The 25,869-nt window shown below is 38.1% G+C and overlaps 1 protein-coding gene across 2 annotated transcripts in view; it reads right to left on the bottom strand.

Moving 5' to 3' along the window:
* Positions 1-7,749: 7,749 nt before the first annotated feature.
* Positions 7,750-25,869, bottom strand: part of LOC140233098 (lactosylceramide alpha-2,3-sialyltransferase-like) — a 35,165-nt gene continuing 17,045 nt past the window's right edge. For both annotated transcript variants that reach the window (XM_072313209.1, XM_072313210.1), the window contains exons 4-10: positions 18,622-18,789; positions 15,974-16,161; positions 15,356-15,419; positions 13,122-13,217; positions 10,273-10,468; positions 8,885-9,028; positions 7,750-7,995 (exon numbers count right to left, since the gene is read on the bottom strand). In XM_072313209.1, the coding sequence (XP_072169310.1) occupies positions 7,750-7,995; positions 8,885-9,028; positions 10,273-10,468; positions 13,122-13,217; positions 15,356-15,419; positions 15,974-16,161; positions 18,622-18,789 (1,102 nt within the window). The remainder of the gene's footprint in view (positions 7,996-8,884; positions 9,029-10,272; positions 10,469-13,121; positions 13,218-15,355; positions 15,420-15,973; positions 16,162-18,621; positions 18,790-25,869) is intronic.

Consider the following 25,869-nt stretch of genomic DNA (forward strand, 5'->3'; position numbering starts at 1 on the left):
ATTCTTCCTGAACAGCGATGCGCATACTAACCGTCGAACGAAATTGCATCTAATCTAATAGATGACTCCAAAAACATTGAAAAGGCAAGTCACTTCCACATTTCAAGCAAATTTTGGCGTATTCAAATTTCCCGTAATTTTCGATAAGTACTCAAGAGATATTCCCGTTGCGTCATGTCAGAACGTATATATAGAGAAATTCACACAAATATTTTCAGGTCATGGTGACGCGAAAGGGGTGACAGGATATTTCAGATTATTACGTCATCACTGCACGTCGTTGTTGTTGTTGTTATTTGAATTTATTTGGCGTTTATCATTCCTCGAGGAATATTTACGCCGTCACTACTGAGCTCTCTATTCTCTGTTCGAGACTCTTAGGCAGACTCTTTGTACAGGTAAATCGGCAAGACAGGCGCCTATTTCATAGCACAAGCTACAGGAAATTATCATTGAAACAAGTCCTACATGATGTGCTCCTGGCTTTGATCAGTTTTACCTTGTTTTCTTTTGTTTTATTTTATTCCGCGTGTTCATAATATGCCCTCTAACGCGTTGTCGCGATGGCTTGGTAAATACTGAGTAAGGCTGGACACTAGACTACGCTGTAGTCCAGTGGAGTTCGGGATTCTGCGTGCAAGTATTACCGGGCTCTATACATCGCGTGCTGTAGTATCATATCATCGATATTGCGTAACATAATCATAATCAAGACAAAACAATGACTTCGAAAATATTTCAGTAAAATGTGGTTTAACCACTCTCATCCCAGGTTTACACAGTCAAAAAGAAAGAAACAAACAATAACGATAACCTTTGGAATAGGACTGTGAAAATTTCACTCATATCAAATAACATCATTTATAGGTTGCCTATTATTACAATGACGAGAGTTCATTCTCATAGTCCCATACACACAATGAGAAGTAACAATAATATCATCGGCGCGAGTTCCTTTTCATAGTCCCACACGCACAATGAGAAGTAGGCCCCTAACAATAATAACCATTATAGAGGTTTGCAGAGAGTAACCGAGAATGAGTCATTTACACATTGTACTCGCTTCCCTTGATATGACTAGGGACTCGACAACTGACAAATATCAATAATTGTATCACAAGAATCACTGCAACAAAGTATTGCATGTATACACGTACGTTTCTCAAAATAAGGAAACACAGAAGAACGCACTCAACGAGAACAAACCAATATTATTATAGCACAGGACACACAAAATAATGCTCTTAGTTTAATGTAACCTGATCCCTATTATGAGGTGTGGTTGTTTTTTTCTCAATGTCAAAACATTGTGTAGGACTCAAATGGTTCACGGAGGAAAAGGATGAGAATGGATGCCAAATGGGTCCACATTATTTACATATATAGTTTTAAATATGTCATGGTTTAACTGTAATCTATGGACTACAGGAAAAAAAAAAGCAAAATAAGTATACCAGGCGCATGCACGTATCAGCGTAAATCATTGGTTTCCGTTAGGGTATACGCAATGTGTCATATTTGAATTTATGGATTTACAAAATCGCAATCTCCATAGGCATCTTCGGACTATTAACTGCCAATGTGGAATCCATCTACACTACACATTGCCTTGAACATTTTCCATTTTCATTGTAAAATTTGGCAAATCGAGAATAGAATGTACTCTTGTAAAAATAATACATGAATGTTTCTAAACAGAATACACGGTGGTGACGTATTGATTTCACCTCTTCCGATCGTCTAAACACTCTTGTCTTGCTTTGGTCTTAAATAATTATTGCTCTTGATCATTCGGTCTTTTCTACATATAACAGAACTCGACAATAAGTGGGAAAAGTCTAGTACAATTAATAATTACCTATTCTGCTCATGCGCAAAATGGAAAGACAAACTGACTCGTGTTACACCCTCATTTTCCTTCCCCCCCCCCCCCATGAAAATGCGTCCCGAAATAAAGGATACAGCTGACCCCGTGCATTAAAATATTTAATAAAATTCATCATCCCGATGACGAGCGGGTTGTTCGTCTGTGGGATTTTAACTATCTTGAGTATAAACGTAAACAAACACTTTGTAATACTCAAGTTGATATATTGATCCACTGTGGAGTGACAGTATTTATGAATTCCCAACCTGAGCAGAATTAGGAAATAAATACACAACTTGTCACCTGTGTGAACATTGTAACGAACAGAACATAGGATGAATTTGAACATATCGACTTGGTCTCATAACCACTTTTTAACGATGAAATAATGACTAAAACAATCTACGCATTTCATCTGTTGTAACAGACAACCTTCCATTACACTGCCTGTATGATGTATATTGGTGCTAACAATACAGTAATTATCAAAGGCACTCACATGGTGCGTAGCTACTGATAAAAAAACAGGGAAAATAAGAAGAAACACAAATCTGGAAAGAAGTTTGTAAGAATGACGAATAGCCACAAAGTTTGGCAGTTTGTAGCTGATAAGGACAGGAAAACATTAAGAACAGCTGCCTATCTTGTTTGGGAATGTAACCTTCCATCCGTTGAGATGCGATTAGTTTGGTTTTCACAATGTAGTTTTGAGATGTATAATAGTTATTATGCATGTAAATGAAGTCCTCAATTCATATCATAAAGGGAAACATAAGCAGACGTTAACCTCTCCATCCACTTTTGCCAAAACACGTTCTCACTCGTGTCTTATACTTAGCCAGATGCCTGACCTTTTTCCCTCTCTGCACACAATCTGTATCAAGTGATTCGTATCCCTATGCGTCTGTTTTGCTTTATTACTCTATTCTCATTTGATTTTTCTTCCATTTGGCTCATCATTTTACTTCAGGCATTGTAATGTATCTTTACTGTAAGTATACAAGTACTGTTTACTCTGTTAAACTCACATTGCTTTGTTGATACGACTTCTATCACTGAAGAAAGTGTGATGTATGTTATGTTATTTTTCATTGTCGAAAAACGGAATAAATTTGAATTTGAATTTGAATCATAATATTGCCATAGTGCGGAAAAATCCTGACCTCGAAGGTTTTAGAGAAGTTGTAGCGTACATCTTTTAATCTACCACTGTCGGCAGTGGAATGACAATAATGATGCTTAGTGCACACAACACACGCTTGCACACAAGGAATTAAACCAAAAATCTGAGATAAGCGTTTCATTGCCACAACAGCGATACATAATGATAAAATGATTTTGATTATAACAAGAACAGCACACACCAATACCTTTTATCTTTGCTGTCTTTGAGTAACGTTAAACGTCATTATCATTGTTATCATTATTGTTACTGTTTTGGAAGCACTCGGAGAGCGCAGGTGTTTTCTAATGCCATCATAGATATACTGATCTGACTCTGGGGTCACCACAAAAAGAGCAATCACCCCAACGGACACAGGGGCCGCGGAAGCGGGGGGGGGGGGGGGGGCTGGGGGGGGGGGCTGCAGCCCCCCTCCCCACACACACTTTTGGCTCTGAAAAAAAATCGAAAAAAAAATCGGGAAAAAAATCGTAAAAACAAAATCACCCATGAATTTCAATTTCCAAAGATTCCGCCCTTGGGGGGGGGGGGGGGGGGCTTGACCTTGACACACCCCCCCCCCTCCCCGGTCTCACAGCCCCCCCCCCCCAAAGTGAAAAACGTTCCGCGGCCCCTGGGACATATACAATTTCATCAATATCCGTTCAAATGCTTTTGACGAAGTACTGCTAGCCAACCATCCAATCAACGAACTTACAAACAAACAAACAAACAAATAAACAAACAAAAGCCAGTAAAATCATGACCTCCTATTGGCCAAGGTCAGGATCAGTGGATATATAAGCCCACCTCCACATTACGTGACAGTGGTTGGCATTAAGCGAGTGGTCAACAACATGTGTTCACAATATCACGTATACTTTTTCGACAGACCGGCAATATTTTGGCATCATACCCAAACAGCTTGCATCCCCTGATCCGTTTATAAAGTACGTATACTGTGAATTTATGGCAACTGTTTCACAAACGTACAGAAGCAATGTACGAAATACACATGTCACGGTTTTAACCGTATGATAAGCCGATATTGGAGCCTCTTGAATATGAGCACACTGTTAAAAAGGCTTCTAAGCTATACCCAGTGAGTGAAAATGAAGAGATAACTGTCTAAAGACAAATCTATACCAGATTGCATTTGTCAGAACAAGATAATAATCAATGATCATGGAAAGGGAAAATAGCAGCATAATATAGTGTCACTGTCAACCTGAAGAATCATATTCTGGGTTCTGGGTCACAGTCACTCGTCGCGAAACACTTCACACTTTGTAACACTTAACCCAAATTTTTACCCCAAAGCGTGCTTCGACAACCTGCGTCATAGTACGTTCGTATCAGCAGTTAGTAAGATCTGGAGACATTTTTTTACAGGAATTTTCCCTTAGTGACTGTACACAATTTTACAGCGGAATGACGTCATTGGATAGCCTGGGATATACCCTCGTAAACATTGACATAAAGATGAAGACCAACAGACACGAAAACCGTGAAGATATCAATACATTACTGTGCAAACCTCTTACTTGTGTCATCTGCTTGTGCTGAATAATTACGCCAATATATTGTCGGAATATAAAACATTGAAGAAAAAAAAAACAATAAACAAACACTAACTCACATGCCATACCAACGGCAAGTGGCTTTCTTGTACAATAATGACTTGTACTTCCTATATCATCATCACACACAGAAAGCAAGAGAAGGGGGAAATTCTCCGTGTTTGTTTTCATCTACTGTTCCGAGGACAACCGTAAAACTGATGGAAATTTTAGAATAGAGTGAATGATACACGAGAAAACAAAATATTTACATCTCTTTAAAGGGATCTTATAGTTTTGGTTGAGACTTAATTTCAGGTTTCTAACATTTTGTTTGTGAGATAATGAGAAATCTCTTATGAAATATGAAAGAGCATGCAATTCCATGAGGAATTTAACGTTTATTTGATGAAAATTATTTTGAAATGGCTGAGATATCCAAAACAGAACGATTCTAATAAAGTGTGGGATCCACTCTTTTTCATCGATCGCTTTGTTTTACTTTGTTTTTGGATGTTTCAGTCATTCCAAACCCGATTTTTATCAAATAAACTTTGAATTCCTCTTAGAATGGTATGCTCTGTACTATTTCATAAGTTTTTTTTTTTTGTATCTCGCAAAAAGTTAAAATCCCAATTCTCATCTCCACCAATACTGTACCATCCCTTTTGTATTCCATGTTGTCTACATGTAGTTCTGTGCTTTCATCGTTCTTACATACCCATGCAGCGTAACAAAGATTGATCCATGATGTATTCGAGTCAAGACCTTGGATGGGGCGTGTAGTGTTGATACCTTGACAGATATGACCTTGTCAGACGAAAATACTCTTCGAGTTCATAAAAAAAAAAAGTTGACGGAAGAAACACAGACGTCAAATTGTGGTGATAGCAGTTTTGATAGTGACTTTTTTATGTGTTAATCAAAAGAAGATGTGTAAGTTGACTCCGCAGAACTGAATAAATTTGTTTGAGCAAAGTGTCAATAAGCTTTGTTAGGTTAATCATGAACACTGCATTTTTTTTTCTTTGGTTTTTTTTTTTGTGCAATGCGTAACTTTATATCGTTATCGACATGTTGTTTCTTGCATGTTCCGTCATTTTCTTCATTATTACATACAGTATAGTAGGAAAGTCTTAAAATCATCACTTTTGAGCCTACATTCTACGAGCTTCTGCTTTTTAGTATATTATTTTCTGCTATCATACGTTATTCATATTCGCTCATATTTAATTGTTTCTTTCCATCTTACACTTAATATTTCGTGTTGTATTTCCCTCTCGAAATCAAATGGAATGTAAAATTGTATGAAATGTGGAAAATGGAACAATTTATTTTTTTTAAAAAGTAGAAAAAGAGACAGAAACTGAAGAAAAAATAGGACAAAATATAATGAAGAACGTTTACTGGTCCTCACTTTTCACCAGATGGTGACGAATGTAGTGCTGACGTAATAAAATATGCAAATCTTGAGACCATGTCAATAGTTACATTCGAGGATAATCTTACTTCAAGATCTGGATATTAGTGGATATTAGTGGATGGGGCGCCAAGTGTTGCATGATGTCTTTCGTCACGAAATGACAATTTTGTGACGATATTGTCATTTCGTCGACGAAACTGACGTTGTCACTTGTCAACGAAAAAAAAAAAAGTTTCATCACGAAACTGTCATTTCGTAACGAAAGAGATCATGCGACACTTGGCGCCCCATACTTAACTGCAAGATTATTCTCGAAGTTAGCTTATCCTCAAAATTAAGGATCACCGTCTGAACGTTTGTCTTATAAGCCTTTCATTGGGTAGCATGAAAATCACCCTTTGTTTCACATTATTTCCACTCATTATCATGACCGCTGTTAGCCTGAAGGGCCTATACTGTTTCACGGTGTCATGTGAAACCCAAAATCTGTCAAAAATTTATCCATTGTTTCTTTGCCCGATTACGATAACTCTAGAACTGTTCACGATTTGGTTTTAAAGCTGATTTGAGCAAGGATCGCAGTTCATCCACTGTGCTTTCAAAGAAATGGTTCAAAGTTAATGGTTCGAACGTTTCACCCACCAATATCAATAGAACAGTCCTACGAGGTGCGCATTACATTGTAAAACGATCCAACAACTTTTATATCCAACTGACACACAATTCTTCAGTTCTACTTTATCCACGCCAAGTTTTCATATTGTTTCTTACCCACATAATATACGCTACAAAAATGTGGCGAAACGAAATATTTTTTTACTTAGATGTACATGATGGGACGAAAGAAACTAAGGTTAAAATCCACAAATACAAAACTTCCTATACCTTTGGCACGTTTACGGGTATTATTTTGGTCAGACAAACTATTGCGTAATCATACGCACACGTATGTATGCAATACATTGGTCATAATGTTTCAATTTGTTTTTTGATATCGAAAGGATAAAGTATACTTGAAGAACCTGGTATATGGTCGTGTGATGTCTCTTGCTGGAACGTCTCCTCCATTTTTCAAGGGTTTTGCGTGCCCCTTGAATCCTTATTGCAAACAATCAAACGTCGTGCAACGGCTGGTATAAATCACAGCATCAAAATCCGCCCTGCTGAAAACGAGCATGCGCACGACAGCAAAGTGCACAAGGTTAGTTTGTTTTTCCTCCATGATGTAATATTTTTTACTCCCTCAGTGAAGTATGCCTGTTATCCATCTAATTACAATTAGGAGGCAATAGCGGAAGCTGCGTCACACACAAAGCCACGAATCTAAATAGACACCATCACAAACACACCTCCATCCATATACATCCATTATACACCCACACACAAACACGCGCGCGCGCGCACACACACACACACACACACACACACACATACACATACAAACTCATCTTACTCTAACAAAGAGATACACATCTTCGATCATTACAACCGAAGACACATGGATTAAGGTCACTGTACTGATTACGAGCTTGTTTTAGTACAGTTTTGGCGGTCATCTCAAACTTGGCAAAAATTTGTCTCGTCTGTCACATTTTTCCACTGTACAGTAGGAGCATCATTGGCACAGTAAAAAACAAAACAACAACAAAAAAAACCAGAAACGTCCAGCATGGTCAACTTATAATCGTCCGCGGACCATGCGGCGTCACGACCACAGAACTCTTTCTGTAGCCAAGACTCAATAATTTCTAATACCTTTCGTCAGGTCGTTGATGGCGCCCTGCGAGACGAGTCGCCCGAGCATTTTCCGTTCGGGCCCGATGTTGTGCGTGCGCGAGTTCATGACCACCTGCGTACTGGCCGACGAGTAGTAATGGAGGGGAGACTTCGGCTTGCTCGTGTCATAGCCGAACCCGGCTACGGATACTTCGTCGCATATACGGGCTGCTAGCATGATGGCCATGACACCAGACGTAGGCACATTCTGACGACAGGTGAAATTTAAACAAAACCGACATAATGGTTGGTAATTTCACAAAATGTCTTCTTTTTCAATGAGAAGGGGACATTCCCTCGACTTGTTGCTGACATGTAAATATTCATGTTACGTTTTGTGTTACGTTCGTTTGCCTTCTGAAGGAGCTAAGTCTAGTGCTCATTCATCAAGCTGGAAAAATGAAAATATTTGGAGTTTTCTTTACGTTTTCCCCATGTTTCCTTTGAACATGACCATAAAATGGGAAATCCATGCGATTTTCATGATTTCACAACATGCAGTTCATAACTCGACTGCTCCATGTTTAGATAAGTGGACTTACAGACTTATTCTGAAACTCTGTACCCAGTATAACCAGTTTACAGTTATTCAAATGTAAAAGTCTGAAAATCAGCTGGAGATTAACCCATTGCTTACGAGTAAGTAGGCCCTATCATGTATCAAAGGGACACTCTTTAACACCGATTGCCGACTTCCTGACCTTACTGTACAACTTGATCAATATGGAAGAAAAATCCCTTCTGTACAATGCATTTTTTAAATTACATTGTTAAAATTATTGTACTACTAAATATTATTAAGAAAACACAAATTACCGCAATGCTGTTCGACCGTTATTTTCATGTTGAATTGTTTGCTTCTCTTAACATCACTGAGGACGGTAAATCCGGTAATTCACAGATTATCATCAATTGTTTGCTTTGTGAAACATTTAACTGCATTTCGGAACCCCCTAAACTATATAACTTTTATTTTTCACAGTGTGAGAGACACTGGTAGCAGAGACCACGAAACACACACTGTTAATGTGAAGTATTGTTGCACATTGCCTATAATTACGAATAAAATTAACGATTTAGAGATCCCCGGATTTTACCTTGTTCATCCTTCCTCCGTTCATACTGAACCCAATGAGGTTAGAGGATAGCTCGTAGCTGATTGTAGGGTTAAACAACCGCACGTTACTCTTGGCAATCCGCACGACGTGAGCCACTGAAGCCCAGAATCCTTTCACGCCGGACTGTTTAGATGGGGGTGAGTTATGGAGGTGGGGAGAGGGGGATGGGGAACGGGAACGGGACAGTTGGAGAAGGTGGTATACAGGTCGGGATGGTGTGTGTGGGGGGGGGGGGATGGCAAGGACAGAAAAAAAAGAGAAAAAAAAAGTTAGGTGGATAGATGGACGATATAGATAGATGGATTAAAATAGGTAGGTTGATAGGTTGGAAGGTAGATAGATGTTTAGATAGAACAGGTAGGTTTATTAACAGACAAATAGCTGAATAGATGATTAAATTAAGAAAAAAAAAGATAAATACACGTACACACACACACACACACACACACACACAAAATAATCAAATGCCTATACTTTTCAAACTAGTGATTCATATTTGTGATTGCGTCTCTCTTTTCAACCTGGACTGTAAGAACATTGGTTCTAGTCACAAATTTCATAATTTCTGGTCAAACATTATTTTTATAAAATGAGGAACTATTGTGCAGATCTTTTTTTTTTTTTTTAATGAGGGGACTGCATACTACAAGCTCTGCCTTTTAGCAGTCCCCTCCATTTCGAACAATTTTGTTTCTGAGTTTACCATAATGATATAACATTTATTTGTATCTCTATAAATGATTTAACTGTGTCTTTATTGCATGTTATTATGTTCATCACATTGTACTGATTTCGTGACATTATTTCTATACGCGAACATTTCATTGTATCCCTAATTATTTTGTTGGAGATGAAATAAATCAACCTGAACTTGAACTTGTACTGTTCAAGCGCACACACAATGATAGACACACACATACACACTTGAAGAGACATGACTTTCTTCCCTGTCACCTAATCACCGAACTCGTAACATCAAATCCTGTTTTGGCATGGTTTTCACTTGGGTTTTTCAAAACTTTTACACTTTCATTAGCTTTGGTTAAACTCCATGGAAGACTATATGACGGAGAAATGACCCGAATTTCACACAGCAGCTGTTCGCTGGAGTGGACAACATTTAGCCAGTCAAGCATCAAGGTTAACTATTAAGATTTAAAAAAGCTGGAAAATTTATGGTTTTCAATGCCAGTCAAACATCAAAGTTTACTGAAGATAAAACGCAGGATATGTTTTTTTAATTCAGTTATTCCCACCTTCTTCTCACCCCCTCCCCCATCTCCTTCTTCCTGCATCTCCTGTCCCAACCCCCCCCCCCCCCGTCTCTCTCAAATTTACATCTTCCCAGGATTTGTTTCTTTCCTCACCGTGTCTCGGCCGTCAACGACCTTGTCCGCCCACTGGACATCTGCCGCCTTGAAGGGCAGTACGACCAACGTGAAGTTAGACTGGGCATAGCTGTATCTGCTTCCTGGCAGTAGGGAGCTTTCTGGGTACAGCAGGCGAAACGTCGTTTTCGCGCCCACGTCTCTCTCGAAACCACTAATGGGGGCGTCGTTCAGCCTTTAGGAGAGGGAACAGGGAGCGGAATTTAGTCGGCGGGCTTCGAATTATGGCTTAATATGTGCATCGTAAAACTTCTTATTTGTACAGTCCAATCGCTAAATTTACAGGCATATAGAAAATCCGTATTGTCCGTGTCTAATTTGACTTTCAGTTTCAGAGGGAACAAATATAAGCAGTGTCTGGAGGAAAGTATGAATTTGAATCACCGAATTTTGATAGCAGCATTAAGTGGCGCAAGTAATTGTATGTAATGAATTCAAGCGAGCAGCGGTCTGAAGAATTCTGGACCATTCATTATTCAGCCCGCACTGATGGTCTGAACGAATTTTAGTAATTTCATTTGGCAAAGTGAAACTGAATTATTCGGCGGATGAATCATTCAGAAAGAGTGATGCGCCCGCCAGGCCTTCTCCATTATTCTCACGAATGATGGTGAGGAGATTGTATAGCTAAAGTGGATAGAAGACCATGCGTGGACTAACAATGACCCTATAGGCATGATACTGTATCTTCATTGCCTAGACCCTGCGAATGGGACTCAAAATTTTGGAGTATAATTGAGATCAAAAGAGTAAAATAATGTACCCGACTTTTATACCAGGATAACCCTCCGTGTTTAGTTATAGTGGGTATAGGTAGATTGCATCAGAACGTTACGCGATGATGGCTCGTGCCTTAGCAATCGTTTCCCCAACACGCTTAATGCGATTCAGTCTGTAGCCTATATAGTGCGGAAGATGGGTGGATACTGCTGTAGAACGATCATTATAATTTTGTCGATTATCCATAGTTAATTATTCTATAAAAAGAACAAGAAGAAAAGCGTAGCAACCACGACCGGGTATGCTCTCATTCTGTGGTAATTCCAGCTAGTCATTTTGGGGTAATATTTCATTTTCGTCATTACCTACCTGAAATCGTGTAATCACAGCATAATTTCACAAATACGGCAGGAAAAAAAAAATTCGACACTTCTGCAGGCATACAAAAGAGCCATTTTTTCCCTTTAAATGTGAAATGTGACGTGGCACCACCTTATCGGATGACAAAAATGTCAGGCCAGAATCGCTAGCTCTAAGAGTGTGTGAACATGGTGAAGTGCACACTTTATGAAACCTGGTATTGCATTGGCTGCAAAATCCTTCCTTGTTTCACTTTTCTTTCATTCATCCTCATTTTTCCTGTCTCTTTTTGTTCCTCTCTGCTTTCTAAGAGCTGATTGTTCACGCCATTGCATAATTAGTTATTATCTCAAGTTTGTTTCGAGTGGGTGTCAGCACGACGCCAGCAATTATTGTTACGCACTATGAGAAGTGAAAGCATTATTATTTCCCGCCCATAACTCTTTTACAGTGTGCTGGCAAACAATACATGTAGCTTGGTTGACTTTCAAGGCCCGACGTCACTCTTGTTTACTCCAAGTTGCTATAATAATGTTTTAAACATCCCCCTCCTGAAAGTCATAACAGGACAATGAGCGATCCTATCCACTCATTAATTCAGTCAGGCTGTAGTAACAAAATTTGTTGATAATCCTGATGACTCGCAACCGCGCATTTGAGCTGCCGCCGTTAAATGAAAATTCAAACTGTGGGCCCTCGAGCATATTAAAGTATTTGTGCTTTTGTATTGCTATCAATCCTGGCTATCAAGCTATACTTGCATTTAATGAGATTGTAAATATACAGTGTGTATGAATAAAAAAAAAGTTAAACTTTGGAGGTCTACTATTTCATAATTGCAGCTATATGGATAGCACAATGTTGGTTGTGAGGAAAGACAAACTCTTCTTCTTTCTATTGGTATAGCCTAATTTTGTTGACAAATATCATGCATGACTGAGCACATGACCTTTAAAGACAACAATAACAAATTGCACTTTTTCCAAGTCTGTGTGTTATTATGAAGGAACAATGCATGTCTCACTGCATGGATGAGATCTGCCAATGAAAGTGGCCAAATTACATAGGCCATGCAGCCTGTACGAATGCAGGTTTGTGTTTAGGGTTTCTCCTAATGTTGTATGGTTTATAACCTTTAACATGGCCACCTGTCAGATAACTTGGTCACTCCCACAGAGGCCAACCCACACAGTCCATTTTCTCTATTCATATTCAACACATAGCTCGCAGCGATAAACCATGTCTTGAATATAAAGAGAGAAAAATAGATAATGGTTTAGCCTTTATGGGAAGGACTAAGTTATCGACAGCGTGGCCATGTTGAAGGTTATGAACAATAAAAAGGTTAGAAGAAACCCTAAACAAGAACCTGCAGCCGTGCAGGCTGGCCTACTGATTTGACCACTTTCATTGACAGGTCTCATCCATACAGTAAGCATGCAATGTTCCTTCACAATAACACGCAAACTTGGAAAAAGTGCATTTTGTTATTATTGCCTTTAAAGTTCATGTGCTCAGTCATGCATGACTTTTTTTTTTTTTTTACATAATTAGGTATCATTGGAAAGAGGAAGAGTTCCCCTTTCCTCAATCTTAAAGTTGCACTCTCCATGGCTGACAATTATAGTAGCTCTCCAAATTTGGATTACTAGTACCCCCTTTTTTATACGCACTGTATACAACTCCTATCAGACAATACGAATGCACGGTGTTTGTTTTTTTTTTTCCAAGCACACATGTCAAAATACCTCATGACGACGTCATAGTTGTCAATCACGTGACCAAGCCTTGATCCCTTCATGAGATTTCCGTTGCCAACCACAATGCATCGCCGGCACGATAAGCTGTGCATTAAAAACACACACACAAAGACAACGATATCATGATGATACACATTGTATTGACAACAACCACGGCAACAATACCAACAGCAACGACACAAATATTGATAATTACAATAATAACAATTATACTAGTGATACTGGCATACTTCTAGCATAAAGTTAAGGTCTTAATAATCCAATGTCATGGCAATGTAGCCACGGCAGTAACGTTCTCCAAGAGCGCCCTGCCTTTGTTTAACCCGGCATTATTGGATGTGCATTCATCAACATCCGGGTAACATTGGGACAGAGTGGGTCAGAGACTAGACAACGACGTGCATTATGCGAACTGCAGGGATCCAGTATTTCCGAGTCGAGAGCATCATCTAATAACTGTGCCAAGGTATTTCCACTCAAAGAATTATGGGTAAACGAGGGGTGAATGCAATATACGCGAGCAAACTTATGTGATAATTTCATTACAGCGATACCAGGTACAATTTGAGCAGAAACGTGCGTGATGAACAAACCAATGATTCTTCTTGAATTTATTGAAGGAACTTTATTCTACTCCAAAAGAAATTTTGCCTTAAAAAGAGCAAAAGAACACAACTAAAGAACACTACAAAACCTGTATAGGGCGAAGCGCTTTATACAGCCGGCGTTATTCAAATTTCTATGACAGCTATTCGTAGTAGGCCTACTCAGTATAATTATGTCATGCTTATAGACGAGTCCATGATATTCACGTAGTCATAGTGTTCACAGGATTTCCTAGTCAGATAGAGTTAAAGGACAAGTCCACCTTCATATACATAAGCTAGATTGACAGAATACAGCATTATTAGTGAAACACACCAGTGAAAGTTTGAGGAAAATCGGAAAAGTCGTTCAAAAGTTATTAATTTTTATGAATTATCTGTCACTGCTGGATGAGAAGACTACTAAAGTGTATGATGTTATATGCGTACAACGATCAAAGGAAAATAAAAAGAGAATTTCACAAAACTTTACTTCTTGAATAAAGTGTACATTTCTTCGACTTGTTACTGATGTATGTTAAGGGTAATATTATTCCCCCTGCCTTCTGAAAGAGAGAAGTGGAGTGTTCTTTTGTTGTGCTAGAAAAATGGAAATATGTTGGATTTTCGTTATTCTTTTTTTTTTCATATCGTTGTACAAATGTGACATCACAAGCTATTACAGTAGTCTTTTTCATCCAGCCATGACTGAGCAGAAACTTTAAAAATTCATAACTTTTGAACGGATTGTACAATTTTCTTCAAACTCTCACTGATGAGTCCTACTAATATATTGCTGCATTCACTCAACCCACATGTCTATGAAGGTGAACTTGTCCTTTAAAGTTGTGGGCTGATGGTATGTATCTTCTCCCCCCCCCCCCCCCCCCCTTTATCGCCTATGACGTGATCTATGGGAGTGATCCCCGTAATCTCCCCCTTTATAAGGGAGTAGGCACGAGTTCAACATTTCTGGCTCTATCTGCCAGAACACGCGCAATATGCTGGCCTTTTATGACAAAAGTGGGTTATTATACATTTCGGAATTTTACTACCATTTGGGGGGGGGGGGGGTGGACGGGTAAAAACTTGGTGGTTTGTAACATAAACCATGGTGCTAAAGTATGCTTTAACTCGGTATCCGTGTCTAATATTTGCGTGAGAAACCTGCTGGCACTTACTAGACATTTCATTTTTCTAATACATTACATTATTCAGAATATTTTAAAGGCATCAACTTACATCCATGCAGGTAAGCTGATATTTGCCTTTTTTCCCTGTGACAATTTGAAGTCATGATTTCATAGTGTTCTACTTGTATATATGTCAATTTGGATCCATTGTGTGATATTGGTAAAGTGACATAAAGCCAGTATTATATATATATATATATATACATGTATATAATTATATTAAACTTTGCCGTTCAAAACAGATACTAAAATAAATAAATGAACATATGTACAGTATATATACATATAATATACATACATTATATTCATTACTTCATTTATCTATTTTAGTATCTTTTTAGAATGACAAAGTGATGTAGCTTGCTGGCTGGTCCACTTTATTCACAGGTATGAACCTGTAATGTGAGACAAGTACTAGTACTGTGGCGGCAGTGAATGTACATACCTTGATATGATGTCGGGTAGACCGGTATTAGGCAGCTTACTCACAACCGTTTGCGCTATACTTTCTGTTTAGAAATAAAACAAAGAAAATTTTCAACAGTAATAACAACGAATAACAACGAAAAACAACAACATCACGCAGAGACATTGAACAGACAATGTATGACTAATAGAAACGTGTCGAACCTCTATCACGATATTAGGACAACTTTATACGGTATGTTAGCTGACATTCTTTTCTCACATTACATTTACGTTCAGATTTAGGGTCCTACTTTGGATGGTCACGGTATCGTTTTCATCGCTTCACTGGAACTGAAAATAGACGGCTTGATTATTCATTCATAGAATGCAGATCACCAGATTAATATACACGCTCATTCGTTTTGGGATCTTCATCACTGGGATCATTATCATTGGCGAGCTAATCGTTCAAACTACGAGTGAAACTAAAGTGGTTTAGTCGCGCCAAAAGTACCCTGTTACCGGAGATCTGGGAAACACACATGTAGTCCCTCCGACCCCGGAGTGAGGCCACTTGTTCCGTCTTCCTTTGGTGGCCGCTAATGACAGGTTTGTGTGTAATTGTGTGACTGTGCAAGAGAGTGTAAGTTCTTACCAGCTCCCTTAAATCCGAATGGCAAGGGAAAGTTTTTCGAAATTTGGCTCTCTATGCTCTCGGGGGTGGCGAAGGGGGGCAGGTTGGGATTGAACTTTTCCCCAAATAGATTGTCAAGGCGTTGGCGTGTCTTCCCCTTGGTGCACGAAGGTCTTTCTATGACTGGTGCTGCGTCAGCCTTGTCTTGCCTGAACAAATAAAAGGAAAACACAAACAATATTTAAATCATCGAAAAGTGGAATTAGAAATAACTAAATATATAGCGACAGAATGTGACAATATCTATATTCCTCTCATGATGTGATAGTGAACAGTGGTAGTCTACTACATCAGATACAGACAGGGGTTGGCTCCAATTCGCATGCTTTCTATTCAGTCTTTGACTGACCGAGCTTAAACTAGAGACAAAGAGACTTTGTTCTCTTAGATCAGATTATTCAACAAATAGTTTGGATGATCTAGCCAAAGAGCCTCTCCTCGGCTTAAACGTGTGATCAATGGGATGGGGGCATATCGCATGCACGAGAGAACGTTTGGCTTTGTTTGTTTGTTTTTATTTCCGTCTTCAGATTAAAAAAATATATAAATACACACAAGTTGCATATACATTGCATATACGTAACAGCATGAACAGGATGAAGAAACGGGGGATTGCCCGTTCAGCCACATCTGCAAAATGTGACTGTACTTCCACAGGGTCCCGAATATTAGAATACAAGAATAATACACTGTATATACACAAAACATTAAAAAAATCCTTAATGAAAATCATTTACAGAACTGGTACAGTGAGAGTCAATAATAATCAAAGATAAGTAAAGAAAAACAGAGCAAGGAAAAGAAAAGAAGAGGAAGAGAACAAACCTAAAAACAAAAAAAAAGAAGCATGACTCATATACCCCACCCACCCCCACAAAAAACAGCTGTTATGTTTAGCTTCAATGTTTGCTTTGCCACGCGAATCGATGGCCTATCAGATCATTCTGCATGGATACTTTCTTCAACACAACGCCGCAGCATCTGTGTTCTCCGAACGAGTGTCACACTAGTCAAACTATTACGCATTATGGCAGATGTTAGCTGCCGACCGCCTACACCCGAAAATGAGAAAACCTTCGAGCTTCGGCAGTCTATTAGTTGCAGAGATTATGTCGCCACCTACCGCTCGGGCGCTTAATTCTATACGTATATACAGTCTAGTCTCATGCAGCGTAACCGGGATTACTTGCAGGAAACAGAAACAAAATGTGTGCAGCTCATGGAGTGGAACACATAATTATTATTTATGTTGAAATCTATGTTGAAATAGAACGTCCCACTAAAATTCATTCATCAGCTTTAAGTCACGTACTAAAACAACTAACTATACATACAACGTGTTCATGAGAGATATGGACTGATATCGACAGAGGTCGAGCGATCGAGAAAGAGATCCTAAATATTTTGTTCGTATAAATGTATTTATTTGCTATAACGGAGATGTTCATTATCCCATTTCTTTTATAACTTTTTCCTGTAACAGATTCATTGACGACATTATACCGTTATTTTATTATAATAATAATAATAATAATAGCTGGTTTTTATATAGCGCATTTCACACACTTCAGGGTTTCAATGCGCTTTACAGACTATTATCACCCCGGTCACTGGATACATTATTTCCAACCAGCACTAATAGTGCTCATTTTCCACTCCCTGGGGAGCATTCCAGCCAGTCGCAGCCATTTTACAGGCGCGCACATGCTGATCAACCAACATAAACTTTCTCATCCTACCGGGTACCCATTTATACTCCTGGGTGGAGAGCAGCAATGTGGATAAAGTGCCTTGCTGAAGGGCAAACGTGTCGGGCTTGGCATGGGCTCGAACCCACGAACCATACCACGCTCATGTTGTTCACAGACGAGCGCTCTTATCCACTCAGCCACGACACCTCCATCAAATTCTACTCATATCAAAATATCTTACGATCAAAAAATACCATCATATTTAATTTTCTCTTTGGCGTCATCAAACGAAAAAGTTATGTAAAAGGGAACTCGATATTAATGGTGGCCCGGGGCCTGGGGCCACGGGCCACTAAAAATGATGTCGGGCCGCCAAATTTCCTAGAAGGCTATCTTTTGGTGGCCCGATCGGACAAATAACATTCAAAATGGATTGTTATGTTTCCTCGTATGTTTCCTCGTATGTTGACCCACCAAAATACAATATTAATAGACTTGTTTTTTGTTTTGTTTTGTTTTTTGTTTTTTGTTTTTTTTTGGTGTGTGGCCTGAACGGGCCACCCGAGGAAAAAAAAAATGTCAGCGTCGAGCCCCATGTACTGGATGTGAAAATGGAGTAGATATGCTCAAAAGTATTACTCTTTGATCTTTGATTCCCCAAAGTTTATTTTACACCGAAATAGACAGATTTTCACAGAGATTAATATCTCAATAATATCTCTTTTTTAGAAGGCAAGAAAGAGAGAAAGGGGGAATAAACAAAAAGAATATCGATAATTTCGTCATGCTTCCATAATATATATTCATAAATTTTACTGAATTTCGTCATTGTCATTTTTAAATGAGTACAAAATCACAGAGCAGTAAGCAATTATCTTAAGATAAAGATATGTGAACACCCTTAAACGTCATGCACACCTTGAGATAATATCTATTTCTGCCGGTTTGGGGATGGCGGGGGTCGGCTTTCTGTCGCTACTATTCCGAGATGATACGGCCGAGTTGACTACGTTCATCTCTGACGGTTTCTTTACTGTGATAGCGTCCTGACCCTGCAGATTTGTTCTGTCCGACTTTGAAGTACTGCTGCAAAGAGAGAACAGAATGAGAACGAGTAGATTACAAGCTATATGCTGATCACGTGGAAATTGTGTTTAAAATCAAGAGGCATCACAGCTGTTACGAGTATGACCCCCACAAGCGTTGCGATACAACATTCGTGACACTAATGGCTTCAACCGTGGGAATAAGGATTGATTTCTTTCAGGCATATCGTTCGATTTCTGCATTTATATAATTCACGACACAACTGCGTCTGTCATTATTCAGGGCCGACGCAATCATTATTCTTTATTACCGGATGGTAAAGAAAGGGGAAAAAAAAACAAGAAGTTCTTGCCCACATGTTTTTAAGATTGATTTTTATATTGTAATTATTTTCGCTGGTCACGGCACTCCTAGCCGCTCTCCATGATAATTCCACACCTGTGAATTTTTTGACCTATACAGTTTTACAGGCTAGCACGTATGTGAGCCCCATCATTATTCCTGTTACTTCTTTGAGACACCTTTTATACCATTATATGACCATCAACATAACGTGTTCAGTGTGTTCTTTATTTGCTGCAATCAAGACACATGCATGCTTGCATGTATACATTTTGTATTCTTACCTGTTGTATGAATGTGATTAATTTGTTATTTGCTTTGAGAAAGAAAAAAATGAAAATATGAAGAAAAAAAAATGAACTGAACTGAACATCAGATATGACACAATAAGGTTATCAAAAACAAACATATAAACAAACAAACAAACATACAAACCATCTGTCTTTACTTGTCAAATCTCGTGACGAAGTCTTATCATCAATTATAGTGATAACTCGGGGCAATGCTGGATTCACATTCAGCATCAATGTCTACATAAATTGGATCAAATTACAGATCCTGTCACGCTCTGCGCTATTTTGTGCCATAGTTACTATCAAAGTGGATTCATCGCATAAAACTAATGTGTGGATTCATGTCTTTTTACAATATGACCTCTTGAGCGCGCGTGCACACACACGCACACAAACACAAACACACACACACACACACACTTTTTTAAAAGACATTTCTAAAGATCGTATGTACAAATGATCCAATTAATCCCCTTATTTGGACAGAAATAGACAACGGAACACTAATTGGAAGTGGGTTCTATATTCTCTAACCCATATGAATCCAGGCGCCGAAATAGCTTTTTTCTATATAAGAAGGTTGACCCAATGATAATTCTCTCGCCAACTTGACTGATACGAAACAGAACAAAAACAAAAACTAAAAGAAAAAAAAAAGTCTTCATTTTTTAAATTTATGTTTTATTTATTTATTTTTTTTTTTTTTGGTGGGGGGGGGGGGAGAGCTGCCACTTCTCTTCCCAAATTGGATTACAAAGGGAAAAAAAAAGTCTACCCATTTTTTTTTTTTAATGTCAATGCCAAATCGTCGTGATGCCGTTTTTCAATGCTCATCATATTTCCCTTGGTAGCCCAAGGGGCGAAGGGAGGAGAAAGGAGGGGGAGGGGTTTAAACCTGCTACCCCCCCCCCCCCCCCAATCATTCGCCACTGCAGACAGGTCATCGTTTGACGGTCTTGACTAGAATTGCTGGTCAATTATGAGAGTATGACAGAAAACAGATGACGACAAACCATGCTGCATGGTAACCGCATCTACTCAGTCTATTCACAAAACTCGCTTCTCTGGAAGCCCCGTAATAACTAGGAAGCATCTCTCCCCTGTTATTTCATTTCTCGGATCACTCTCTAGACTCATTTTCATGATTTCGTGATTTTGGCAAAAGCTATTAAATTCACAGACACACAAAAAAGATGAAAATGAAGGACTGTTGCCATGCCATCAATGTTGTCATGTTTCAGATGGAACTTCTGCCAAAATTACTAAAACCTAATGCGGAGAGCATGGATCACGACAGAGGAAAAAGTAACATTTTTGAGTTCACACGTACTGCCATTTCTTTAAAAAGAGCGTTTATGAGAGAGTGACAGCTTACAAACAGGAAATAGTTACTCAGCTCAACCATTGTCATTGCCAAGTAGAGAAATAGGGGAAAGAAGAATATTCAAATGATGCCTTAAGTTTCTGTTTTTCAATATTTTGTGAAGGACAGCTTCTCTTATCCTCCAATTTTCCTGCCTGACACTGACACGCAAAGGACAATTGTATAGTTCTTGTCTCTATTAATACGTTACCATTGGGTGTAGTGATTTAAAAAATGTTCGAGATATATCATTTGATGCATATTTGTCATAGGTCAGTTGTATCACAAAACATCCTACCATATAAACATTTTGTAATAAAGCCTTAAAAATAACAACATATTACTACTTTCCCCACTAAACCATAACTGTAGACTGTTTAGTCTAGAAACTTTTTATATTATAACTATTGTTCACAATTTGTATATCTAACAATACTTTAACATTGATTATACCGATTCAAATTCTTACATCGGTTGTTTCTATCTCTAACTCACATTTTAGAACTATTTTGAAGCACTAAAAAGCTGCGTTTTTGTTTCATCTGCAAATGGTAAATATGCCTTTAACACAACATGGTGCTAAAAAACAACACTCTTTTTGATCTTGATCAAAGGCTGCACTGATCAGCTAATGGAATTGGTGTTTACTCTTCCCTAAACACATACAGATCGACATACACATACACTCATGCACATATCCCTTTGAGAATCTCAATGAATGCTGGAAGTGAATAAATTCCCTTCATTCAGTTGTTATTGTTTCCGTGTTCTTGTGTATGTATGTTTCGTCTCCACATTCCTGACAAGTATGCTCCAACAGACTGGAAATGACAGTCTCAACAAATAGATGAGATATAATAATAATAATAATAATAATAATAATAATAATAATAATAATAATAATAATAATAATAATAATAATAATAATAATAATAATAATAATAATAATAATAATGGTATTAATAATACTGTTTTATTATATAATATATATATATATATATATATATATATATATATATATATATATATATACATATATATACATACACATGTATATATATCCCAACTTCTCATCAATGTTAATATAATAAGCACTTGCTACAGAGTATTGACTTCATGGACATTTTATAAAGAGAAGTATATACCTGTAATGAGTGAATGAACAGAAAGGCATCCAAACTTGATGTTACCCTGTATCAAGGCGCACAATGATCTGCCACTTTTTCTTGCACCTGACTCGCTTTTCGTGATATTTCACCTAGCTAATTGGTAGGACAGGTCAGATGAAAAATGAAAACAAACAAAACAAGGCTAGACTCTGGAATTGAACCTAGAATTCCCATTGCTATTAGTATTTGGCAACATGAAGATGTGGCTCCAGCAGTTTTGAGTTAATCGCATATTATACTAATTGCAGTTGTTTCTTATATGTATGTATATATATATATATATATATATATATATATATATATATATATATATGTGTATATATATATATATATATATATTTGTATATATATATATATATATATATATATATATATATATGAACAATATCATTTAATGACATGTATACATTGTACTATGTTTTTTTTATTTTCGTTGATTGGAAATAAACTATGATTGACTGATTGATTGATTGATATATAAAGAAATAAACTGGTAATGCATTTTTGCCAATAAAGAATGAGTTTATTCGACTCACAAGACTCCTGAAGAAGGCGGTGGCCGCTGAAAATTTAAGTCGAATAAACTCATTCTTTATTGGCAAAAATGCATTACCAGTTTATTTCTTCATTTCTTCGTGGAGCCAATACGTGAATTCTCAACATGTTTCGACCTATATATATATATATATATATATATATATATATATATATATATATATATATATATATATATATATATATATATATTATATCATATTATATTTGCTGGAAATAAATGTCATTGAACCTGAAACCTGAAACGTCAGCAAACTGACACTGGTATCAGGGCCAGAAAAGACATCCACACCAATAAAGTACACAACCCTTCTACTGGTCTAACAACATGGCACTGACAACAGTCATAACATCACATAAACGGGACACACATACCCGCATTTTATCCACGCTCATTTAGTTGCATTTAGCTTTTAATAGTTAAAATTTCGATTTCTATAGCTAATACCATTTTGAGCATAAAAAATGTGCAAGTGATTTTGATTATCATCTTAGTTTAGTTTGTCTACAATGTGTATAAAATGTGCATGATCTGCATGTGGATGAAGAGTATGTCTGTAAAACTGCCTGGTTGAGACAAATTTCCGTGTTCACCATCATACAATTTGTTTAACCATGAATATCTCGACAAGGATAAGATGACCGAAAACTCTAGTAAATAAATGATCGGCGAGAACATTATCTTGACGGACCAATCTTCTTTTTCTGCGTTTATCTATAAATCATTTAGATTAATAGATAGATATGGATACATATATCTGTTAGTATAATATACATCTATAATCATAATAGGCCTACTATTATCTCTATATAAAGGCAAATGCACAGGCACATGCAAAAATTCATCTGTACATTCTGTCGCTAAATTTTGTTTCATAGTCGGATCGAAGCTGGCTTTGTTTTGATTTAACCTTTCTCACAATAGGGAAACGCAGATTTTTGGTGAATGTCCTTCATTTACAAAGCAAAAAAAAAGGGGGGGGAAATAAAATCGCACTAGGGAGATTCTAACAGAAGATAGGTATGTGATGATAACTTACGATAATCGAAGCTTAATTCAGCCGTATGACGTAATTGCTGCATCACAAAATTGCTTTCCTTAATTGTAAGAAACCCACGTTATTTTTTTGTTGTCGGAACGTGATTTTTTTCTTCGAATTACATGCTAGGGTGTTGATTTTGTTTTCATTTGTACATTAACATTTTGTCATAGTCAAGACTGTACTTTTCACGCCCCGCCCGTGTTTGATGACGTCAAAACATGATCGTTACTGTTACTCGATATATTCTACACTACACTACACTGCGCTATTTATCTGATCGCGATTTTTTCTTTTCTTTGCGTTTTCTTAGCTCTCGACTGTTTCACTAGCACTTTGTCGAGACTTTGAGGCGGCCTAGGGGCATGTCGTTGTGGCTAGCTGTGTCTTATTTGTTTAACCCTTCAGTCTGGATAAACAGACGGGATTTCGATCACCAACTATACATCAATATAGGCCTACTCTACCAGCTATAGTTTGGAGTGCAAGAGCGCGACGTATGCAAAGTGGTTCTGTATAGCAATACTGTGTGCATATTGTGTCGGTTGTACGTCCGATATAATTATGTGATATGTCTGTGCATCTTTGAGTCTGTGTGTGTGTATTGTGTTGATTAAGTATGTTGCATACCGTGTACAGTCAAACCTGCCTTAGCGGCCACCTGTCTATAGCGACCACATGTCTATAGCGGCCACTGAAAAATCCCCCGAGAGAAAAGCCCTGTTAAATACCCTGTGTATAGCGACCACCTGTCTAACGCGGCCAGCGGCCACAAATTTTGTTTCCCGCGGTAGATTTTAACCTGTCTATAGCGGCCAAAAACCCAATTGAGCCGTAGCCGAGCCGATAATTCAGCGTGTTTTTCTGCTTTGTAACAGTGCTGGCAACGTTCAGTGATCGCCACCGCTGCCTTCATTCCTCATTCAGTAATAATAATGCACTAGTGTTAAGCTTTCTTCACGACAATACACATACTATACTATGCAACAATTTCATATACACCGGCATGGTCAAATATGCATGAAACACACGGTGTGTGCATACGTACACACATACATGTACAAAGGATACAATGATGATTCATGTACATGTAAGCAATGCACACAAAGTTGGATTACCTGTCTATAGCGGCCACCTGTCTATAACGGCCACTTTTTCCGTCTCCCTTGGGTGGCCACTACAGACAGGTTTGACTTCATATAACTTTGCCGTGTTTGAATGTAATGTGAATCAGTACGTGTGCGTTGTGTTGTAACTTGTATGTTGTGTGTGTTTCCTGAGTGTGTATGTGTGCGTGAGCTAGTCTCTCTCTCTCTCTGTGTATGTTGCGTTACAGAAGTAAAGTCAAACCTGTCAAAAGCGGCCACCCAAAGGAAGATGAAACGTGCACCGTGGTTGTTATAGAAATGTGGCCGCTATAGACATGTTCTCCCTACATTTTGTATGCATCACATGTCATAGGCTATAAATTTACTGAGCAAGGGGAGCTGCGGACCAGGGGTGGGGTGTAATATGGGGATTTTTTAGTGGTCGTATGCGGCAGGTGGCCGCTAAGAAAGGTTTAACTGTGTATTCACATAATCACATTATGAAAGTGCTGCTGTGCTTGTCTATGTGCGAGTCAGTGCATGTGTGCGGTTGTGTATACAACTGTGAGTGTGTTAACCCGGGTGTGTTAAAATATGTTGTGTGCGTGTGTTTTTACGTGTGTGAGTTTGTAGGGCGAAATGTGTTCATGTAGCTTGCTTCGATCGTCTATCTTATGAATTTTTATAATCTGATACCTTTCATTAGGGAATATCATTATTGGTTAAATTTCTATAATATAGTGACGAAGCTGCTGCGAACTGCAAAAGAAATGCGCAGGAACAAAAAAAACAACAACAACGTTGTTTTTCGATTCTGTGCACATTTGATCTGGACAAGTCTACATAGCTGCCAACAAGTCTGTGTACAATTTACTAATTATCCCCATGAAAATTACTGATAGTGGGTTATTTTGCACAGGGGCACACAGTAGAATGTATTTTGTCCTGGACGAATGACAATAACCTTGTACTCACAGTGCATGGCCATGGAGGACACACACGGTGGAATTTGTTACTGTACAAACAAACACACACTCACTGCAGATATCAATATTTCCAGATGTGTGTGTTCATGGGTGGCGAAAGAGACAGACTATGATACTTCACATTGCTAATAATTAAACACACACACGCACACAGACATACGCACACTTACACACACGAGTATCATATATAGAGGCCTATATAGACCTACATGTACATATAGAACATGGCACCGTTCTGCACAAAAGACTTCAAATCTCAATTACGCTCGATTAATTTGCACAC

Source organism: Diadema setosum, chromosome 9, assembly GCF_964275005.1.
Source record: "Diadema setosum chromosome 9, eeDiaSeto1, whole genome shotgun sequence".
Taxonomy (NCBI): Eukaryota; Metazoa; Echinodermata; class Echinoidea; order Diadematoida; family Diadematidae; genus Diadema; species Diadema setosum.